The sequence below is a fragment of the Salmo salar genome, chromosome 01 (genome assembly GCF_965601325.2).
Source record: "Salmo salar chromosome 01, fSalSal1, whole genome shotgun sequence".
Classification (NCBI taxonomy): domain Eukaryota; kingdom Metazoa; phylum Chordata; class Actinopteri; order Salmoniformes; family Salmonidae; genus Salmo; species Salmo salar.
In genome coordinates this window covers 165,701,469-165,722,454 of record NC_138291.1, presented here as the reverse complement: position 1 = coordinate 165,722,454, position 20,986 = coordinate 165,701,469, and the positions used below count along the sequence as shown (strand labels likewise).

The following is a 20,986-nucleotide window of genomic DNA, read 5'->3' as shown; positions in this document are numbered from 1 at the left end:
TGCAAGATGATTTGTAGATCAGTGATTAGGCGCTGGCAGACTGCAATGTATGCGATCTCAAAGATGCACTGTGTGCACAGGAGGTTGGCATATTAATTGTGGAGGACGGGCTCGTGGTGATGGCTGGAGCGGAATGAATGGAATGGTATCAAATACATCAAACACATGGTTTCCTTGTGTTTGATGCCATTCCATTCGCTCCGTTCCAGCCATTATTATGAGCCGTCCTCCCCTCAGCAGCCTCCACTGACTGTGTGTGTGTCCTCTCAGAGTTGATGCAGACAGAGATGCACCACCTCCAGACACTGAGGATCATGGCTGAGGTGTTCCGGCGAGGGATGATGGAGGAGGTTCAGTTGGATGCGGGCGCCGTGGACCGTGTCTTTCCCTGTCTGGATGAACTCCTCCTCCTCCACCACAACCTCTTCAACGCCATGCGGGAACGCCGCCACAGCTCCGCCAAGCCACACGGGGACAGGAACTACGTCATAGTGCGCATCGGAGACATCCTGTTGCAACAGGTGTGCTGTTAAAATTAAGTGCTTTGTAACACTAAAACTAGTGGCAACTTTTTTCATACAATCATATGGAATCTGTGCAGACAGAATGACCTCATGACCCCTAGAAATACATGCTGAGTCTGAATTACAATGAATCAGTACCTCCACAAAACCTGGGTATATACAGATATTGCTGTTTTTTTGTTTGAAACATTGCCAATGTCCACTCACTCTCTCCTGTAATTCAGTAATTCAACCTCGAGAAACATGACTGTGGTGATAATGTTCTATTTGACTGATTGAGTACGTTGGATCTAGATTGACTGTATAACTTCCCATTTCTGGTGCAGTTTTCTGAAGACAGTGCAGAGAGGATGAAACAGGTGTATGGAGAGTTCTGCAGCCATCACACTGAGGCAGTCACCTTCTTCAAAGAGTTACAGCAGCACAACAAACGATTTCAGACCTTCATCAAGGTACGTTTGGCTTGTCTGCTTAGAAGACTTCTCAAGTCGCAAGACTGAGAAGTTGTATTGAGGAGTTATCTGTCTCTACAAGTTATGTCTCGATGTAGGATACCTTGAGAAGTGGTTATATTGTATATTCCACTTGTGACTAATGATTGATTGTTGATTTTGTGTTTCTATAGCAACAAAGTAATAACTATTTGGTCCGGAGGAGAGAGATCCCAGAATGCATCTTGTTGGTGACCCAGAGGATCACTAAGTACCCTGTTCTGCTGGAGAGGATTCTACAGTACACTCAGGGTCAGTCTGCCTCGCTTTGCTCTGCTGCCCTCTGCTGTCAGGATCAGATAACATGAACATGGTTTTATGTTGGACAGGTGGTTTTATCATACAGCTCAGCTATCAGTGCGAATATACAGCAATTACAGTAACCGTCACAGTCAGAGATTACATGAAGACTTTGAAAAAAGGACAACAATGTGCTGTATTTGAAATATAACTTCCATACTGATATGACGGTAACCGGATGTATAGTATTGCGCTTACAACTTCAATGTGCCCAAATGTTTTCTCTCTCTCTCTCTCTCTCTCTCTCTCTCCTCTTTCTATTCCTCTTCCTCCCTCCTCTCCCCCTTCCTCTCTCTATCTCTCCCCCTCCCTCCCCTCCCCCCTCTCCCCCCTCTCCCTCTCTCAGCGGACAGTGAGGAGCACATGGACCTCTCCAGAGCTCTGGTTCTGATCAAGGAAGTTATCGCGGCGGTTGACCTGATGGTCAGTGAGTTTGAGCAGGGTCAACGGTTACAGGATGTCCTGAACAGGATGGAGAATCGTAGCTTTGCCAAGCTGAAGAACGGGCACACGTTCAGAAAGCAGGATGTTCTGGGGCCAGGCCAGACCCTCAAACACCAGGGCCTGTTACTGTGGAAGACCGCCACCGGACGACTCAAAGGTCTCACACACTGGTCAATCAATCAATCAATCAATCAATCAATCAACCCAAACAATCAATCAATCCATTTCACACTAATATTGATAATGGATTGCCTTGTTTACAACTGTCTTGTGTCATATCTCTGCAGATGTCATGGCTCTCCTTCTGACAGACACACTGATCTTCCTCCAGGAGAAAGACCAGAAGTTCATATTCGCTGCTGTGGTATGTCTATGAAAGGGTCTTGTGACATTTGCTGTTAAAGATGCAGTCCGGGATCTTAAGCACTTACAAATTCATTACATATTGTACGAATTGGGATTCGTAACATATCATATGAATTGCAGGACGTAACATATCATATGAATTGGGATTCGTAACATATCATATGAATTGCAGGACGTAACATGGCGGTAGGTAGCCTAGCGTGTCAGCGTGTTGAGCCAGAAACCGAAAAGTCACTGGTTTCGAATCACCTCAGCCGACTAGGTGAAAAATCTGTTCATGTGCCCTTGAGCAAGGCACTTAACCCTAGTTGCTCTGGATAAGAGTATCTGCTAAATGAAATGGATGACGTAGGACACAATTTTCACTTTTGGTTCGTGAGCACTACTTTCAAAACTACTGGCTGAAATTATACAAAGCCTCTGGAGCATCACTTTAATGCAATAAGACAAAATAAACTCTACACTTCAATTCAGTTCCTTTAGACTAAGTCTGATAGCTTTGGGCTACTGCTCTCTGCTCTTCATTTTATTATATCGGAGGGGTTGGGAAACAATCTGAAGACATGTCCATCCTGGATGGAGTAATACACAATCTCTTATCTTATATGGGGGATTGGGACTAAAAAAGACATGTCATCCCCTACATCTGTGAATGTTGGCCCTCTGTTTTCATTAACTTTACTAACACGCTGTCATCCTCCCATTCTGCCTGTCTGTGCTCCTCAGGACCAGAAGCCCCCAGTGATCTCTCTCCAGAAGCTGATCGTCAGAGAGGTAGCCAATGAGGAGAGAGGGATGTTTCTGATTAGTGCGTCGGCTGCAGGGCCAGAGATGTACGAGGTCCACACTTCCTCGAAAGATGAACGCAACACCTGGATGAGACTAATCAGAGAGGCAGTAGAGAGGTCAGTCAGGGGAGGGAGTGTGTGGGTGGGTGTGGGTGGGTGGGGGGTCTCTCTCTCTTTCTCTCTTTCTCTCTCTCACTCTCTCTCTCTCTGTATGTGTGTGTGTGTGTGGATGTGTGTGTCTGCCTAAAACTGTCTGTCCAGCTGTCCAGAGGAAGAGGAGGAGAACACTAACGAGTCAGAAGAGGAGAGAAGAATAGCTGAGGCCAGACTCCAGAAGATACACAAACTACAGGGTATTTATATCCATAACCTATATATAGCTTCTCTGTCATATTCCCTTTACTTCTATATCTGTTGGTGACTGGCATTACCGCTGCTACTGCGATTTTCTAGTGTGATTTCTGAGTGTTGATTATGATTTATCGAATGTATGTGGTGTTATTCTGTCAGAGCCTGAGATATTGTGTTGATTGTGTATTACTGGCTATAAAATGTTTATTGTGTATTACTATTGTGATGTATTTCTGTTTTGTTGTTGTGTCAGAGAACCTGTAGAGTCAGGACCATCAGATCTGATTCAGTCTGTAGGAGAATCTACAGATATAGTAATGCTAGTTTATTCATTTATTTAACCTTTATTTAAGCAGGGAGTCTTACTAAGACCACGGCCTCTTTTGCAGATGAGCCCTGCATGAACACATCAATAAACAGCAATTACACTATACATGTCTATATATACATGTCAATTACAGAACACATGAAAAGCAGACACACAACACGAAAAACAAAACACAATCATATGAAACAAACACATTATTCAGTAAAAAGGCCCTCTAGGACCACCAACTCCACCAACTTCAAAGACTTTTGGAGATCATTCCACATGAGAGGCAAACAAAACCTAAATCAGATGAACCTAACTCAGTGGAGATTGAATTGATCTCCAGGGTAAGACATTAATGTGTTATCTACCAGAGAGCCTGTCCAGTCCGGACGATCAGATCTGTTCTAGTCTGTTTATTCATGATTAATGACTTTATTAATGATAGTTTATTAATGATAGTGTATTAATGTGTTATCTACCAGAGACCCTATCCAGTCAGGATTATCAGATATGCTCCAGTCTGGAGGAGAAGCTACAGATCTATGCTGAACTGTCTGCCCTGAGGGGCGAGGCCCAGGAACCACACCCTGAGACACACCTACTGGTCCAGCCAAACCCAGAGGAGGTGCCCCAGGCTGCAGTACTGCTTACTGCCGCACTCAGAGAGGGTGAGACGATATACCTCACTATAAGACTCACTGACCATCGTTAGCTTCTTGAACATGTTGTCCATTTCCTGTTGTAGAGTGTCCAATGTCTTACTCTGTCTGTCTGTCTGTCTGTCTGTCTGTCTGTCTGTCTGTCTGTCTGTCTGTCTGTCTGTCTGTCTGTCTGTCTGTCTGTCTGTCTGTCTGTCTGTCTGTCTGTCTGTCTGTCTGTCTGTCTGTCTGTCTGTCTGTCTGTCTGTCTGTCTGTCTGTCTGTCTGTCTGTATCCCCCCCCCCCCTCTCTCTCCAGCTGAGAACCTGAGGACCACTCTGTCCTCGCTGACCTTTTCCCCCTTCAGCCCCTGCAGCCCTCCCAGGGACCCCCTGTCCCACCCTGTGTCCCCAGCCTGCCCTCCTACCCCCCAGGACATCCCCTCAGATGCGGAGGCCTCTCTTGGGGACCCTAATACCAGGGATGGGGAGTCAGCCTCCCAGGTCCTTGTACTGCAGTCCCTGACTAATAATATCAACCTTAAGGTAGGTCTTCTATGCAGGGTTGTCTTAGCTATATACCATAGATATTGTAGCGAATTCAGGGCTAACCTGACAGGGCTTCAACCCTGGTCTCTGTGACTGTCAGTCCAACACCGTAGCCATCACACCAAGAGGCTCAAATACCAATGGGCTTTGCAGTTAGAGCCATAGGCTTGTTGTAGTCTTGAGCTGCTGAAGTGTGTACTGCGTTCAGTGTTCATTTTGGCCTTGACTTGTCACCTTCCTCCTTCGCTTCTCATGGTGGCTCAACAATCCCAACAGTTGTTTGAATAATTTAACACCATCTATTAGAATTACATTTCAGCCTTAATGTGATAAATTATTAATATCTTAATAATACAGGAGAAAGTCCATTTAGCTTTCAAAGGTACCGTCTCATTAAAAATAGATGTAGAGAATTATATCCCAATTTCCTCGGACACATTTGTGCTATCGTTAGCATCTTAATGTGTGCCCTGGCTGTGAGGTAAAGAACTGTGATAAGAAAAAGAAGTATTGACTGGAAGATGTGAGGTAACGTAGTGTACGGAGTGGGTATACATACACTATCGGACCACAAGGTGGTGCTATATGTACACTTTCACATAGACTCCTCAGACAAATGGACTCTACTTAGAAAATGTGCCTTGTGATGAGAGGAGATTATACTGCAGTCTCACCATTACGTGGAACCATGATTGGAGTGTAGTGCTGGAGGAAGCCAATAGCGTCTTATGCAGGTTCGGCCATCTAGGAGACTGCAACATATTACCGATGTAGGATTGTAATTTGATCACCCTGTTGCATGCGAATTTGTAGTGTAAGGTTTAAAAAGGCTTCTGAAGTTCCACTTTTAAATGTCCTACTTTATTTTCTCTTACGAAAAATTTATCAACTCCATTAGTTATAATCCACATAATAATTGACATTTCCTGTTGCTGTAGGATTATTTTCCTGCTCTAGCAAGCTTGCTCAAATTAAGATCCTACATCTGTAGGAGAGTGAAACACTCCATTCTCACTCACTAACACTGAAGTACTAGAACCATTCCATTTATTTGTATACCGTTTTTTATAGAGGGTTCTTATAGAGGGAATGTTATTTGTGGAAGGATGAAGTCATGAGAAGATCCTCATAAAGTGAGATGAAAGCCTGACTATTAGCTACTGTTTATCATGTGTTAACTGTGGTTGTCTTCCTCAATAACAGGTGTCACACAGTGTCCAAAGCTTGACCCAGTTGCTCTATAGTCTACAGGTGAGCTCATCCCTATGGGAGGTGAATCACACACACACCACACACACACACACACACACACACACACACACACACACACACACACACACACACACACACACACACACACTGTGTATCTCATCTCAGCCACTAATTTCCATTCGACACACAGACCCAGTGTCTTCTCAGCAGGAACAGATATATCCTGTTTTAGTGCCACATTCAGGTTGCTCAAGATGAAGTCTTAGTATGTATGTGTGTGTGTTGTGCCTGCATGTGCGTCCATGCGTGTGTGGATGTATTTGCCTGGCTGCACCACAGCTTCTGTAAACAGAGATCCAACAATCAGCTGGATTGTCTGAAGCTTGAAGCGCTAGACGGCCAGGCAGTAAGCTGCTGGAGAGAGGAACCCAATTATCCTATTCTTAGTGGGAGAGAGACCAGAGGAGAGAGAGACTTTTCTCCTGCTCTGCACAGGGAGCATTTGATGTGTTGATGTAGATGGAGTCTATTCTGTTTGGTGTGTGCACAGTATGTGTTTGTGTTAGTAATGTGAAGCGTGTGTGTTTGCGGTGTGTGTGTGTGTAGCCTACTGTACATAGTGACATTTCTTGTATATTGGTATGTGTTTGTATGCGGTCTATACATGTGTTCTAGGCCTGCTTGGCCTAACAATATGTAGCTCAGCCTTAAAGTACCAGTGAGTATTTGGTTTGCCGTTGACTGTCAAAATGTCGACTGACCCATTTTTGGTATTCAAATCACCTGCTTCTATTGCCCCCATTATCCTTGGCTTGGAGCCACACATGGCCATCGACGGTTGGCCCAGTGTGGATCCCAGTCAGTCAGTCAGCAGCCAGCCAGCCAGCCAGTTGGCCAGCTAGTCAGCCAGTCAATCAGTCAATGAGTCAATCAGTCAGTCAGTCAGCCATCCAGCCAGCTAGTCAGTCAGTCAGCCATCCACCCGGCAAACCAGACAATAAGTCAGCCATCCAGCCGGCCAACCAGTCAGTCAACCAGCTAGTCAGTTAGTCAGCCAGCCAGCCAGATAGTCAGTCAGCCATCCAGCCGACCAACCAGTCAGTCAGTCAGCCAGCCAGCCAGCCAGGTAGTCAGCTAGTCAGACAGCCAGCAAGTCAATGAGTTAGTCAGTTAGTCAGTCAATGAGTCAGTCAGTCAGCCATCCAGCCAGCTAGTTAATCAGTCAGCCATCCAGCTGGCCAACCAGTCAGTCAGTCAGCAATCCAGCCAGCTAGTCAATCAGTCAGCCATCCAGCTGGCCAACTAGTCAATCAGTCAACCATCCAGCCGGATAACCAGTCAGCCAGCCAGCTAGTCAGTCAGCCATCCAGCCGACCAACCAGTCAGTCAGCCATCCAGCCGGCCAACCAGTCAGTCAGCCAGCCAAGTAGTCAGATAGTCAGCCAGCCAGCTAGTCAATGAGTTAGTCAGTCAGTCAGTCAATGAGCCAGTCAGCCATTCAGCCAGCCAGTCAGTCAGTCAGTCAGTCACGTTATCGTCACATATTTGTTTCCTCTCTGCAGGCGGCGGTAACCATCCAAGACAGTTTCTACGAGGTTCAGAAGTTCCTCCTCCACGAGACTGACCGCCACTCCCCCCGCTCTCCGAGACCACACACCCCATGTCTCCGTGGCAACGCTCTGCAGGAGCAGGAGAAGCAGCGTAACCTAGAGAAGCGCCGTGAGGAGGTGGCGGCCGCAGTACGGCTGCAGGGCAGGCTGCACCAGGTAGGATGAGTTAGATTAATCAATGAATTGATTAATCAATTTAGGGTGACCTTATCGATTCCAAAATAAGTAAGCATACACTATCGTTCAAAAGTTTGGGGTCACTTAGAAACGTCCTTGTTTTTTAAAGACAAGCAAATGTATTTGTCCATTAAAATAAAATAGATCAGAAATACAGTGTAGACATTGTTAATGTTGCAAATGACTATTGTAGCTGGAAACGGCTATCTACATAGGCGTACAGAGGCCCATTATCAGCAACCATCACTCCTGTGTTCCAATGGCACATTGTGTTAGCTAATACACGTTTATCATTTTAAAAGGCTAATTAGAAAACCCTTTTGTAATTATGTTAGCACAGCTGAAAACTGTTGTACTGATTAAAGAAGCAATAAAACGGCTTTCTTTAGACTAATTGAGTATCTTGAGCATCAGCATTTGTGAGTTCGATTACAGGCTCAAAATGGACAGAAACAAAGACCTTTCTTCTGAAACTCGTCAGTCTGTTCTTGTTCTGAAAAATGAAGGCTATTCCATGCGAGAAATTGCCAAGAAATTGAAGATCTCGTACAACGATGTGTACTACTCCCTTCACAGAACAGCGCAAACTGGCTCTAACCAGAATAGAAAGAGAAGTGGGAGGCCCCGGTGCACAACTGAGCAAGAGGACAAGTACATTAGAGTGTCTCGTTTGAGAAACAGACGCCTCACAAGTCATCAACTGGCAGTTTCATTAAATCGTACCCGCAAAACACCAGTCTCAATGTCAACAGTGAAGAGGCGACTCTGGGATGCTGGCCTTCTAGGCATCATTTTTTGGGCTTTTCTTTCAAAAACAAGGACATTTCTAAATGACCCCAAACTTTTGAACGGTAGTGTATATCTACTATGCACACTCACCTCTTTTTGTACTTTGCCAGGATTTATTAGTTTAAAAAATATATTTTTATTAAACGATTTATCGCGGCCCAAGCAACCATCAACTAATGGATTCTGTTGAATATTTCCCTACCTCCAGGAGAGACAGCGGTGGGAGAGGGAGTGCCAGGCACGCCACAGCCAACAGGGGGAGCTGGAGAGCAGGCTGGAGGAGAGGGAGAGACAGTGCCACCTGGAGGCTGAGAGGCTGAAACAGGAGCGGGAAGAGCTGGAGGAGCAGCTGGGAGAGTACCAGCAGAGCCTGGAGAGGCTGAGAGAGAGTCAGAGGAGTGTGGAGAAGGAGAGGGAGAGGCTGGAGACCCAGCAGAACCTGTTGCAGAGCTGGAGACATAGCCGACAAAGGAGCCTGCCTGTCATGGTCATACCACTGGACCGCTGTCATCAGGTGTGTGTGAGGGGGGTGAGTGGGTTCTCAAAAGGCATCCTAGCCTGTAGCTAATACCCACTGCATGAGTGTGAATGAGAGATGCTGAGAGTAAATATACTATAAGGGTGTGTATAAGCAGGTTGGCATTTATTGTCATGAATCTTGCCCTGGAGGCAGCTCTGCAGAGTGGTCACAAGCTGGCACAGCCACAAAGTCATCAAATCTGATTATAAACTACAGGAGGTTGGTGGCACATTAATTGGGGAGGGCGGGCTCATTAGTTGATGGTTGACTGGAGTGGAATCAGTGGAATGGTATCAAATATATCAAACACATGGTTTCCAGGTTTTTAATGCCATTCCATTTGCTCAGTTCCGGCCATTATTATCAGCAGCCTACTGTGTTTTAAACCTTAACCTTAGCCCTAACCTTAACCACACAGCTAACCATAATGCCTAACCCTAACCTTAAAGTAGAACTGACAGCATTTTAGCAACATGAAATCTTATTCAAATCTGTTCACATACACCCCCAGGAAGAATATGACACTTAAAAAATAAAACATCTGATATGGTCATTTTCACGTTTTCATATATTCTTAGAATGTTTGCGAATTACGTATACCAAGGCATTTGTGAAAATTCTACAGCAATAGAGTGGCGGGAAAGCGACCGAGAGTTTGGACAATTAATAGACACTGCAGTTAATTAAACCTAATAAAAACATCTGTCTCGTCCAAGACCTGAGTCTACACAGACCGGTGAGCTATAGCCAATCAGAGCTACAGTAGGCCTTTATACAAACAATCCATTTGCCAATCGGGACTGCCATCATTCACTTTGAACTGGACTGTGTGTTTAGTAGCAACAGCATGACTTCAGATCATTAGAACACATTCGCCAAAAGCTACAAAATACACCTGAATGGATTTCTGCAAGTATGTAATACCACAGGAGTCCTCTTACATTTGGGAACTTTACAGTTCTATTGATCAAACAACCATGAAGAGGTAGACTTTCTCTCCCTCAGTTATACACATCAACAACAACAAGATCAACAACTAATGCTAGCCAGAGCAAGATGAACTAAAATCTAACGAAGGAACATTAGATAAACGCTCTCAAACTTTTCAGCTAGTTGGCCGTCAAAATTGCACTGATAAACAATGGGGAATAGTAGCCTGCTCGTCCTTCTGCAGCTTGCCTGCCAATGTATGCATGTCCCAACCAAGCACCCAATCTAACTGGCTAAAGTTAGCTAGCTTGCTAGCTAGCTACTTCCAGACACAAATGAGAGAACACCTCAATCTGACCATTTTCCTCGCCGTAGCAGAGCCGGTAAGGCTGTTTACATGTTATCTAGAGTGTTTGGGACTAACTATTACTTTTTTGCCTACATTTACTGACACCGGCATATTCAGCGGGTGTTGCATGCTCATAAATTCATCAGTTATTTTGTGCTCTGAAATCTGAGTAGATAGCCAGAGTGAATTTGGAAAGGCAAGAGATATGCTAACTGGATAACAGTCATTCAAGTTCTTGCTAGCTAACCAAATGACACCTGTATCTCTAGTTGTGTACAGCCACCGAAAAATGATATGAGTCACTCACTTACTCCTCCAATGGCATGACATCCTCCTAGCAGCTAGCTAGCTGGCTAACGTTAGGCTCCGTGTTTTTAGCTTGCTACATAAATAGATACGCTAGCCTATTAGCCACGTTATGACTGACTTGTGATTTTTGCCCTTGCTAGTTTGATTGTATTGTCATTCCCAGCCTTAGTTACATTCGTCCGTTTTTGTCCAAAATATTGAGTTTGAAACTGAAACAGTGCATCCTGAATGGAGGCAGCAAACTATGTACCAGGACAGCTGTGATTTACAACCTGATAGCAATATTTTTTGACTACCACGAAATGTATTGGTGAATTATATTGACCATTAATTTAACTGCAACAATGCCTTAGTGTACATCATGGAATGTTGAGTCAAATAGAACCTATTTTTAAAACCTCTAATAAAGTTTAAATTTTTTAAATTTAACCTTTAGTTAACTAGGCAAGTCAGTTAAGAACAAATTCGGCCTACACCGGCTGAACACGGGCGACGCTGGGCCAATTGGGCGCCGCCCTTTGGGACTCCCAATCACGGCCGGTTGTGATACAGCCTGGATTCCCAAACTGGGAAATGTATATTTTTTACTAATATTATGATTGTCTGTTTGTTTCATAGCTGCAAAGTAGTTAAAACACTGTCAGTTCCACTTTAAAAAACACATTTGTTTTCATACATTTTTACGATATAGCCAATTTTGACTTTGCAGCTGGCCCATCTAGCGGAAATCGCTCAGTTCTGCCTCCAGGGCAGGATTCATGACAATAAACGTCAACCTGCCTGTGTATATGTGTGAACCAAGGTCATGTTTCTCCCTGGGTTAGAAGTTCATTATTGAGAAGTGCCTCTCTCCCAGGACAAAGTGTAGCCAGCAACCAAAGCTACGGTGGCCCACTCAGTCACACATAGCAGCTCCATCCGGGCCCTTGATATACGACCTGCGGTAATGAGAGCAATTTGAGCGTCGTCTGTCTCATCGCTCAGCAGCTCCGCTCGCTAATAAACAACTTCATGATTGATGATAATTAAACCGTAGAGAATAAAAGCTCCAGCGACAAAATAATTAAAAGCATGCGAACGCCGCAAACCAATCAATCCTCTCCAAAATACTTTAATTATTCATATCGACACTTTGTTTGAAAAGCGAGTGGAGCGGGCCTGTAGTGAAATATGCCCCCAAGCTGAGAGGAGAGGCATAGAGAGAGATGCATAGAGAGAGAGGCATAGAGAGAGAGAGGCATAGAGAGAGAGAGAGAGAGAGAGAGAGAGGCAAGGAGAGGAGAGAGGCAAGGAGAGGGAGAGAGGCAAGGAGGGAGAGAGGCAGGGAGAGGGAGAGAGGCGGGAGAGGAGAGGGAGAGAGGCGGGAGAGGAGAGGGAGAGAGGCAAGGAGAGGGAGAGAGGCAAGGAGGGAGAGAGGCAAGGAGAGGGAGAGGCAAGGAGAGGGAGAGAGGCGGGAGAGGAGAGGGAGAGAGGCGGGAGAGGAGAGGCAAGGAGAGGGAGAGGGAGAGAGGCGGGAGAGGAGAGGCAAGGAGAGGGAGAGCGAGTGAGAGGAGAGAGAGAGCGAGAGGAGAGGCAAGGAGAAAGTGGGAGAGAGAGTGAGAGGAGAGAGAGAGCGAGAGGAGAGGCAAGGAGAAAGAGTGGGAGAGAGAGTGAGAGGAGAGAGAGAGCGAGAGGAGAGGCAAGGAGAAAGAGTGGGAGAGAGAGTGAGAGGAGAGCGAGAGGAGAGGCAAGGAGAAAGAGTGGGAGAGAGAGTGAGAGGAGAGAGAGAGCGAGAGGAGAGGCAAGGAGAAAGAGTGGGAGAGAGAGTGAGAGGCGAGAGGAGAGGCAAGGAGAAAGAGTGGGAGAGAGAGTGAGAGGAGAGAGAGATAGTATAAATAGAACAGTGTTCCTATACAATGCCCTCTGCCTGCCCCTCTACAGGACCTTATGGGGAGGGTGTATGTTAAAACCAACGACCTCATGAATGTAGACCATTTACCCCCTGGCCTAGGCCTCCGTGGGGTTGAGCTTGGGTTGTGAGGTTCAGCAGGTGGGATGATTCAACGTGTATAGAGTGGAATGGGAGGGGGGTCTCATATGTGTCTCACTCTCCTCCTCTTTCTCTCTCATCTACGTACTTCTCTTCTGTATGCTATGTCCAGCCTAGGTAAGATGTTCTCCTACCTCATTCATTTAATCTGTGTCAAAGCTGAGGCAGAATTAGCAGTCCAACACGAACTTCCTACTTCCGTGACAGAAAACAGGAGTTACTGCAGCCTGATCTGTATGGAAGCAGTGCAGTCTTAGGTTGTGTTCCAATTGGCACCCTATTCCCTATGGTCCCTGGTCAAAAGTAGTGCACTACGAAGGGAACAGGCTGCCATTTGGATCCATTAGCGTTTCCCTGCTGATCAGTATGGATGTAGTGTTTAGTGTTACCCTGCTAACATTTAGCCCCAGGCAGATGGTCAGGGGGTCAGAGACAGATCCTGTGTCCTCTGTCAGATCCTCTTTAATGAGAAGGTCTTTATGGCAGGAGGATGGGCTTTACAGCACCTTGCCAAGCAGAGGTAGCCCAGCTCCACTGCAGCAGTGATCTTGTTGTTAATTACAGGAAATATAATATGAATTGGCATACTTCACACTGAAAATATGGATTATAACTCTCAAATATTATTTTTTATGACAATTCAATTTTTTTGGCCATGGATAAACTGAATAAACCATTATTGTAAATAGCCACTGTGGCTAGTAGGACTATGTCTGATACGTAGCAATGGTTATACTGTTGCCCATAGCTAACTCTTGTCTTAGTGTTATGGTTTCTCTGTATGTTTACGATAATGCTCTTGTCATGGTCGTCCTTCACGCTCAGTGTTCTGTTAACGTGGCATTCTGTCTATGTTCTTCTCCCATAGGACTCACTTCCTGGTCAGCCTGGAGGCCATCTTGACAACGGCGGCTCAGTTTTTGTCAACGAGGCAGCGGTCACCACGGCAATGGGGCTCAACAACCGCCATGTGCACCACCACCTGCAGCAGCAGCAGAGAGGGGGGTCCCTGGGGTACGGAGATGACCCTCGAGCCCACAACAGCCTGAACACCCTACTGGCCCGCTCCAGCCACGGACAGACACTCCAACTCCACCCTGACACACACACACCCCAGGGCTGGGCGGGTGGCACCGGTGTCACCGGGTACCTCTACACACCCACAGAGGGACAGGGCTCTGAGCAGAAACCCAACGGTAAGACCCAGTTCCAGACCCTCAGGGGGACAGGGCTCTGAGCAGAAACCCAACGGTAAGACCCAGTTCCAGACCCTCAGGGGGACAGGGCTCTGAGCAGAAACCCAACGGTAAGACCCAGTTCCAGACCCTCAGGGGGACAGGGCTCTGAGCAGAAACCCAACGGTAAGACCCAGTTCCAGACCCTCAGGGGGACAGGGCTCTGAGCAGAAACCCAACGGTAAGACCCAGTTCCAGACCCTCAGGGGGACAGGGCTCTGAGCAGAAACCCAACGGTAAGACCCAGTTCCAGACCCTCAGGGGGACAGGGCTCTGAGCAGAAACCCAACGGTAAGACCCAGTTCCAGACCCTCAGGGGGACAGGGCTCTGAGCAGAAACCCAACGGTAAGACCCAGTTCCAGACCCTCAGGGGGACAGGGCTCTGAGCAGGAACCCAACGGTAAGACCCAGTTCCAGACCCTCAGGGGGACAGGGCTCTGAGCAGGAACCCAACGGTAAGACTCAGCTCCAGACCCTCAGGGGGACAGGGCTCTGAGCAGGAACCCAACGGTAAGACCCAGTTCCAGACCCTCAGGGGGACAGGGCTGTGAGCAGAAACCCAACGGTAAGACCCAGTTCCAGACCCTCAGGGGGACAGGGCTCTGAGCAGAAACCCAACGGTAAGACCCAGTTCCAGACCCTCAGGGGGACAGGGCTCTGAGCAGAAACCCAACGGTAAGACCCAGTTCCAGACCCTCAGGGGGACAGGGCTCTGAGCAGAAACCCAACGGTAAGACCCAGTTCCAGACCCTCAGGGGGACAGGGCTCTGAGCAGAAACCCAACGGTAAGACCCAGTTCCAGACCCTCAGGGGGACAGGGCTCTGAGCAGGAACCCAACGGTAAGACCCAGTTCCAGACCCTCAGGGGGACAGGGCTCTGAGCAGAAACCCAACGGTAAGACCCAGTTCCAGACCCTCAGGGGGACAGGGCTCTGAGCAGAAACCCAACGGTAAGACCCAGTTCCAGACCCTCAGGGGGACAGGGCTCTGAGCAGAAACCCAACGGTAAGACCCAGTTCCAGACCCTCAGGGGGACAGGGCTCTGAGCAGAAACCCAACGGTAAGACTCAGCTCCAGAAAGTTGTGTGAATCCATCTCTGTTACAGCGATTGTGTTTATTCTCTAATCTTAAATACAAGATGATTCCGGCTTTCTCGGCTGAATTTGATTGATAACACAGCATGAGTTGATGGGATCTGACATTGACTAAATACCATACAACTAAATGTGACATCAGCAATCTGACAGGCTCTTTTTCACCCCCCTCTCCCTCCCCCCTCTCTCTCCTTCTCTCTCTCTCTTTCTTTGATACCTCATGATATCATGAGGCCTAGCTGCTACCTGTGAGAAAGTAAATACAGCCTCTGTACTCACCACACACACCTCCCATTCCTCTCAAGGCTGTTCCTGTTTCGAAGCGATGTGAGGCCTTGCTTGTCCTTCTTTCCCAGTTAATCAGTGTCTCCTGACAAAGATTCCCCCACCTCAACCCCCCCACCCCCACCACCGTCTACACCAGCCTAGTCTGGCCCTTCTCGCCTAGGAGAGAGAAAAGTAATCGTGTGTTCTCTATCTATTGAGCGCCGGGGCCGGGGGCCGGGTCAACAGCGTGTGAATCACAGCTCAGAGCCCATGGCTGACGGATTGGAGCATCGATCCGAAAAATCTTTACAAAACTCATTACAGCACGACTTGTCATCAGAGGAGCAGGGGATAGAGGGATAGAGGGATAGAGGGATAGAGGGGAGGGAGCTATGAGAGATGCACATATTCATCTGAATTTCACTGCTCATGTGTCAGCCGACGACTGTTTGCGTCTATACGGCTCACAGGTTTCAACTGTCATACCTCACTGGTTTAATATACATGTACACTGATCTGAACTGGAAATATTACAGGCTACGATGAGAACCACTTGTTGAATATACACAAGAATGGATGCTTCTATTTGAATAGCCTATTTAATGGGTATCTCTATAGTAACTATCAGTGATACAGGCTGCTGAATTGTTTACTGTTATGCGACCGGAGCACGATCTCTCTCCATCGATCGCCTTATTACCTTCTCCTGTTATTCACCACACGTGAGCCACCGTAGACTCACAGTATCTTGTTAACAAGACAGAGGGGTGGATACCCCCACCTACCACAGGGCCAGGTCTTACCTGACATATTACCAACAATGCACCCCTCTGTGGCCCCAGACAGGCCCCATAATGCATTGCTCTTCTCCTGTTAGTTGTCTGATAGGTCAGCAGGTTTCACAGATGGACTACGTCCCAAATGGGGGGTTGATTTCCCTCCAAACTCCAACACTATATCTCACCTTCCTACGTTCTATGGATCTCTATTCACAATACATCATTCATTACTATTTAATGCACTGCATTTGGCGGTATAGATTACTAGTGCATTCTGGGTCTGTACACGATCCCATGTTACAGAACTCTCATATTCCACACTAGAATAGTATCCAGGAAATCAATATCTCACCTTCAAAAACAAAACGTATTTGATCCAAAAAATCCTCCATATCTTGCTCAGAGCTATCAGAAGTCTGATTTCTCTACCTCACATCCAAGTGAGGACGGTTCTTCCCCCTCACACAGGGCCGTTGGGATTGTTCCCTCTCTCAGGATTTCCAGAATGTTCTCCTGCACAATGATAATGGAAGAAATGGAAGGATTGAAATTTGATCCAATGAATCCAATCAGATTTTCCCATCTCGCCTAGCTGTTGAATAATGGTGGCCTTTTGAAAATAACAACTACTGTAAATATTGAACAGTAAACCAACCAGAATATTGTGCTGCTTCTGAAAATGAATAAGGGATGAAACTATGAAGATCAGTGCTCACTATGATGGTATATTGAGTTACTGTACTGGACCCATAGAAATATAATTAGTTTGAAGATTATCCTGACTATCTGACATTTTAATGAATGACAGGCCTTCTGACATTCCACTTGGTGTTAAAGTCATCCTATTGGATTTTATCTCACTGATTTAAACAGTAATTGCATTTCGAAAATGGTCTCCAGTCCCTGTGAGGAGTCTTTGACCTGAGGCTTTATAGTACAGACCCATCTATCACAGCCCAGTTAAAGGTCTAAGACAATGGCTGACAGTGGCACACTAACACACACTCTCTCTCTCTCACACACACACACACACACACACACACACACACACACACACACACACACACACACACACACACACACACACACACACACACACACACACACACACACACATACATACATACACACACACTAGTGGTTAGCTAACAAGGAGCTCACTAATTAATGAAACAGAGTCCGACACATTCCTGTGGGAACACAATGAGGCGATGTATAAACCACACCATCTATTACCACAGACCCTTACAGCCACACCATCTATTACCACAGACCCTTACAACCACATTATCTATTACCACAGACCCTTACAACCACACCATCTATTACCAAAGACCCTTACAACCACATTATCTATTACCACAGACCCTTACAGCCACATGATCTATTACCACAGACCCTTACAGCCACATTATCTATTACCACAGACCCTTACAACCACATGATCTATTACCACAGACCCTTACAGCCACATGATCTATTACCACAGACCCTTACAGCCACATTATCTATTACCACAGACCCTTACAACCACATTATCTATTACCACAGACCCTTACAGCCACATGATCTATTACCACAGACCCTTACAGCCACATGATCTATTGCCACAAACCCTTACAGCCACATGATCTATTACCACAGACCCTTACAGCCACACCATCTATTACCACAGACCCTTGCAGACCTTTACAGCCACATTATCTATTACTACAGACCCTTACATACCTTTACAGCCACATTATCTTTTACCACAGAGCCTTACAAACACTTACATCCACATGATCTATTACCACAGACCCTTACAGACCCTTACAGTCACACCATATATTGACACAGACACTTACAGCCACATTATCTATTACCGCAGACCCTTACAGCCACACCATCTATTGACACAGACCCTCACAGACCCTTACAGACCCTCACAGACCCTTACAGCCACGTTGTATATTACCACAGACCTTTACAGCCACATTATCTATTACCACAGACCCTTACAGCCACACCATCTATTACCACAGACCCTTGCAGACCCTTACAGGCACATTATCTATTACTACAGACCCTTACAGACCCTTACAGCCACACCATCTATTACCACAGACCCTTGCAGACCCTTACAGCCACATGATCTTTTACCACAGAGCCTTACAAACGCTTACATCCACATGATCTATTACCACAAACCCTTACAGACCCTTACAGCCACACCATCTATTACCACAGACCCTTACAGACCCTTACAGCCACATTATCTATTACTACAGACCCTTACAGCCACATGATATTTTACCACAGACCCTTACAAACGCTTATATCCACATTATCTATTACCACAGACCCTTACAACCACATTATCTATTACCACAAACCCTTACAGCTACGTTATCTTTTACAGCAGACCCTTACAGCCACATTATCTATTACCACAGACCCTTACAGCCACACCATCTATTACCACAGACCCTTACAGACCCTTCCATCCACATTATCTATTACCACAGACCCTTGAATCCACATTATCTATTACCACAGACCCTTACAGACTCTTACAGCCACATGATCTATTACTACAGACCCTAACAGACCCTTACAGCCACATGATCTTTTACCACAGAGCCTTACAAACGCTTACATCCACATTATCTATTACCACAAATCCTTACAGCCACATGATCTATTGCAGTAGACCCTTACAGCCACATTATCTATTACCACAGACCCTTACAACCACATTATCTATTACCACAGACCCTTACAGACCCTTACAGTCACACCATATATTGACACAGACACTTACAGCCACATTATCTATTCCCGCAGACCCTTACAGCCACACCATCTATTGACACAGACCCTTACAGCCACATTATCTATTACCACAGACCCTTACAGCCACATTATCTATTACCACAGACCCTTACAGACCCTTACAGTCACACCATATATTGACACAGACACTTACAGCCACATTATCTATTCCAGCAGACCCTTACAGCCACACCATCTATTGACACAGACCCTCACATACCCTTACAGACCCTCACAGACCCTTACAGCCACGTTGTCTATTACCACAGACCTTTACAGCCACATTATCTGTTACCACAGACCCTTACAGCCACAACATCTATTACCACAGACCCTTACAGCCACATTATCTATTAACACAGACCCTTACAGCCACGCCATCTATTACCACAGACCCTTACAGCCACATTACCTATTACCACAGACCTTTACAGGACCTTACAGCCACATGATCTATTACCACAGACCCTTACAAACGCTTACATCCACATGATCTATTACCACAGACCCTTACAGCCATACCATCTATAACCACAGACCCTTACAGCCACATTATCTATTACCACAGACCCTTTCAGCGGCACCATCTATTACCACATACCCTTACAGCCACCCCATCTATTGACACATACCCTCACAACCCTTACATACCCTCAAAGACCCTTACAGCCACATTGTCTATTACCACAGACCCTTACAGACCCTTACAGCCACACCATCTATTGACACAGACCCTCACAACCCTTACCCCCACAGACCCTTACAGACTCTTACAGCCACATTATCTATTACCACAGTGTAATAAGGGTCGTCTAAAGGAGACCAAAATGCGGCATGTGAAGTGCTCATATTACTTTTAATGAAAACACTTTGCAAAATAACAAAACGACCAACAACAGTCCCGTCAGGTACAAACAACGAAACGGAAAACAACCACCCACAAAACCCCATGAAAAACAGGCTGCCTAAGTATGGTTTCCAATCAGAGACAACGAAAAACACCTGCCTCTGATTGGAAACCATACCCAGCACCAACATAGAAAATACAACATACAACGACAATCTAGACAACCCACATAGAAAACAGAAAACCCCAAATACATAGACAAAAACACCCCCCTGTCATGCCCTGACCAATCTACTATGGAAAAATTACCTCATACTAAGGTCAGAATGTGACAGTACCCCCCCCCCCCCCCCCACAAAGGGAGGGCAGGGAGGGTGACAACAGTCTATGGCGGCTCATATGCAACACCCAGAACCTTCCTCTTCTCCTGATCCTCCAGCAACAGAGGTGGCTCTGGCTCAGGGCGAAACCTCCATTCCGCCCATAGATTCCTCTGCTTCTGTAACATAAGCCTGTAGATCATTATTGGAGGAATCGGATTGTAGATCCCTAACGGAATCCCTGTGCTGTAGACCACTACTGGAGGTTCCGACCTCCAAGCCGCTGCTGGAGGATCTGGGCTGCAGGCCGCCGCTGAAGGCTCTGGGCTGCAGACCACCGCTGAAGGCCCTTGGCTGCAGACCACCGCTGAAGGCCCTTGGCTGCAGACCGCCGCTGAAGGCCCTTGGCTGCAAACCACCGCTGAAGGCCCTTGGCTGCAGACCGCCGCTGAAGGCTCTTGGCTGCAGACCGCTGCTGAATGCTCTTGGCTGCAGACCGCCGCTGAAGGCTCTGGGCTGCAGACCGCCGCTGAAGGCTCTGGGCTGCAGACCGCCGCTGAAGGCTCTGGGCTGCAGACCGCCGCTGAAGGCTCTGGGCTGCAGACCGCCGCTGAATGCTCTTGGCTGCAGACCGCCGCTGAAGGCTCTGGGCTGCAGACCGCCGCTGAATGCTCTTGGCTGCAGACCGCCGCTGAAGGCTCTTGGCTGCAGACCGCCGCTGAAGGCTCTTGGCTGCAGACCGCCGCTGAAGGCTCTGGGCTGCAGACCACTGCTGAAGGCTCTGGGCTGCAGACCTCTGCTGAAGGCTCTGGGTTGCAGACCTCCGCTGAAGGCTCTGGGTTGCAGACCACTGCTGAAGGCTCTGGGCTGTAGACCTCCACTGCAGGCTCTGGGTTGCAGACCTCCGCTGAAGGCTCTGGGCCGCAGACCTCCGCTGAAG

The 20,986-nt window shown here is 46.8% G+C and overlaps 1 protein-coding gene across 3 annotated transcripts in view; it reads left to right on the top strand.

Moving 5' to 3' along the window:
- LOC106568988 (rho guanine nucleotide exchange factor 28) overlaps positions 1-20,986 on the top strand; it is a 111,259-nt gene that overhangs the window by 79,150 nt on the left and 11,123 nt on the right. For 2 of the 3 annotated variants that reach the window (XM_045692531.2, XM_045692539.2), the window contains exons 22-34: positions 271-521; positions 851-976; positions 1,150-1,267; positions 1,662-1,916; positions 2,047-2,123; positions 2,852-3,030; positions 3,175-3,266; positions 4,060-4,245; positions 4,534-4,760; positions 5,967-6,014; positions 7,538-7,741; positions 8,760-9,065; positions 13,557-13,884. In XM_045692531.2, coding sequence (XP_045548487.2) covers positions 271-521; positions 851-976; positions 1,150-1,267; positions 1,662-1,916; positions 2,047-2,123; positions 2,852-3,030; positions 3,175-3,266; positions 4,060-4,245; positions 4,534-4,760; positions 5,967-6,014; positions 7,538-7,741; positions 8,760-9,065; positions 13,557-13,884 — 2,397 coding nt within the window. Of the gene's footprint in view, positions 1-270; positions 522-850; positions 977-1,149; positions 1,268-1,661; positions 1,917-2,046; positions 2,124-2,851; positions 3,031-3,174; positions 3,267-4,059; positions 4,246-4,533; positions 4,761-5,966; positions 6,015-7,537; positions 7,742-8,759; positions 9,066-13,556; positions 14,985-20,986 lie in introns of all 3 variants that reach the window. The other variant, XR_014378788.1, reaches the window with a different exon arrangement.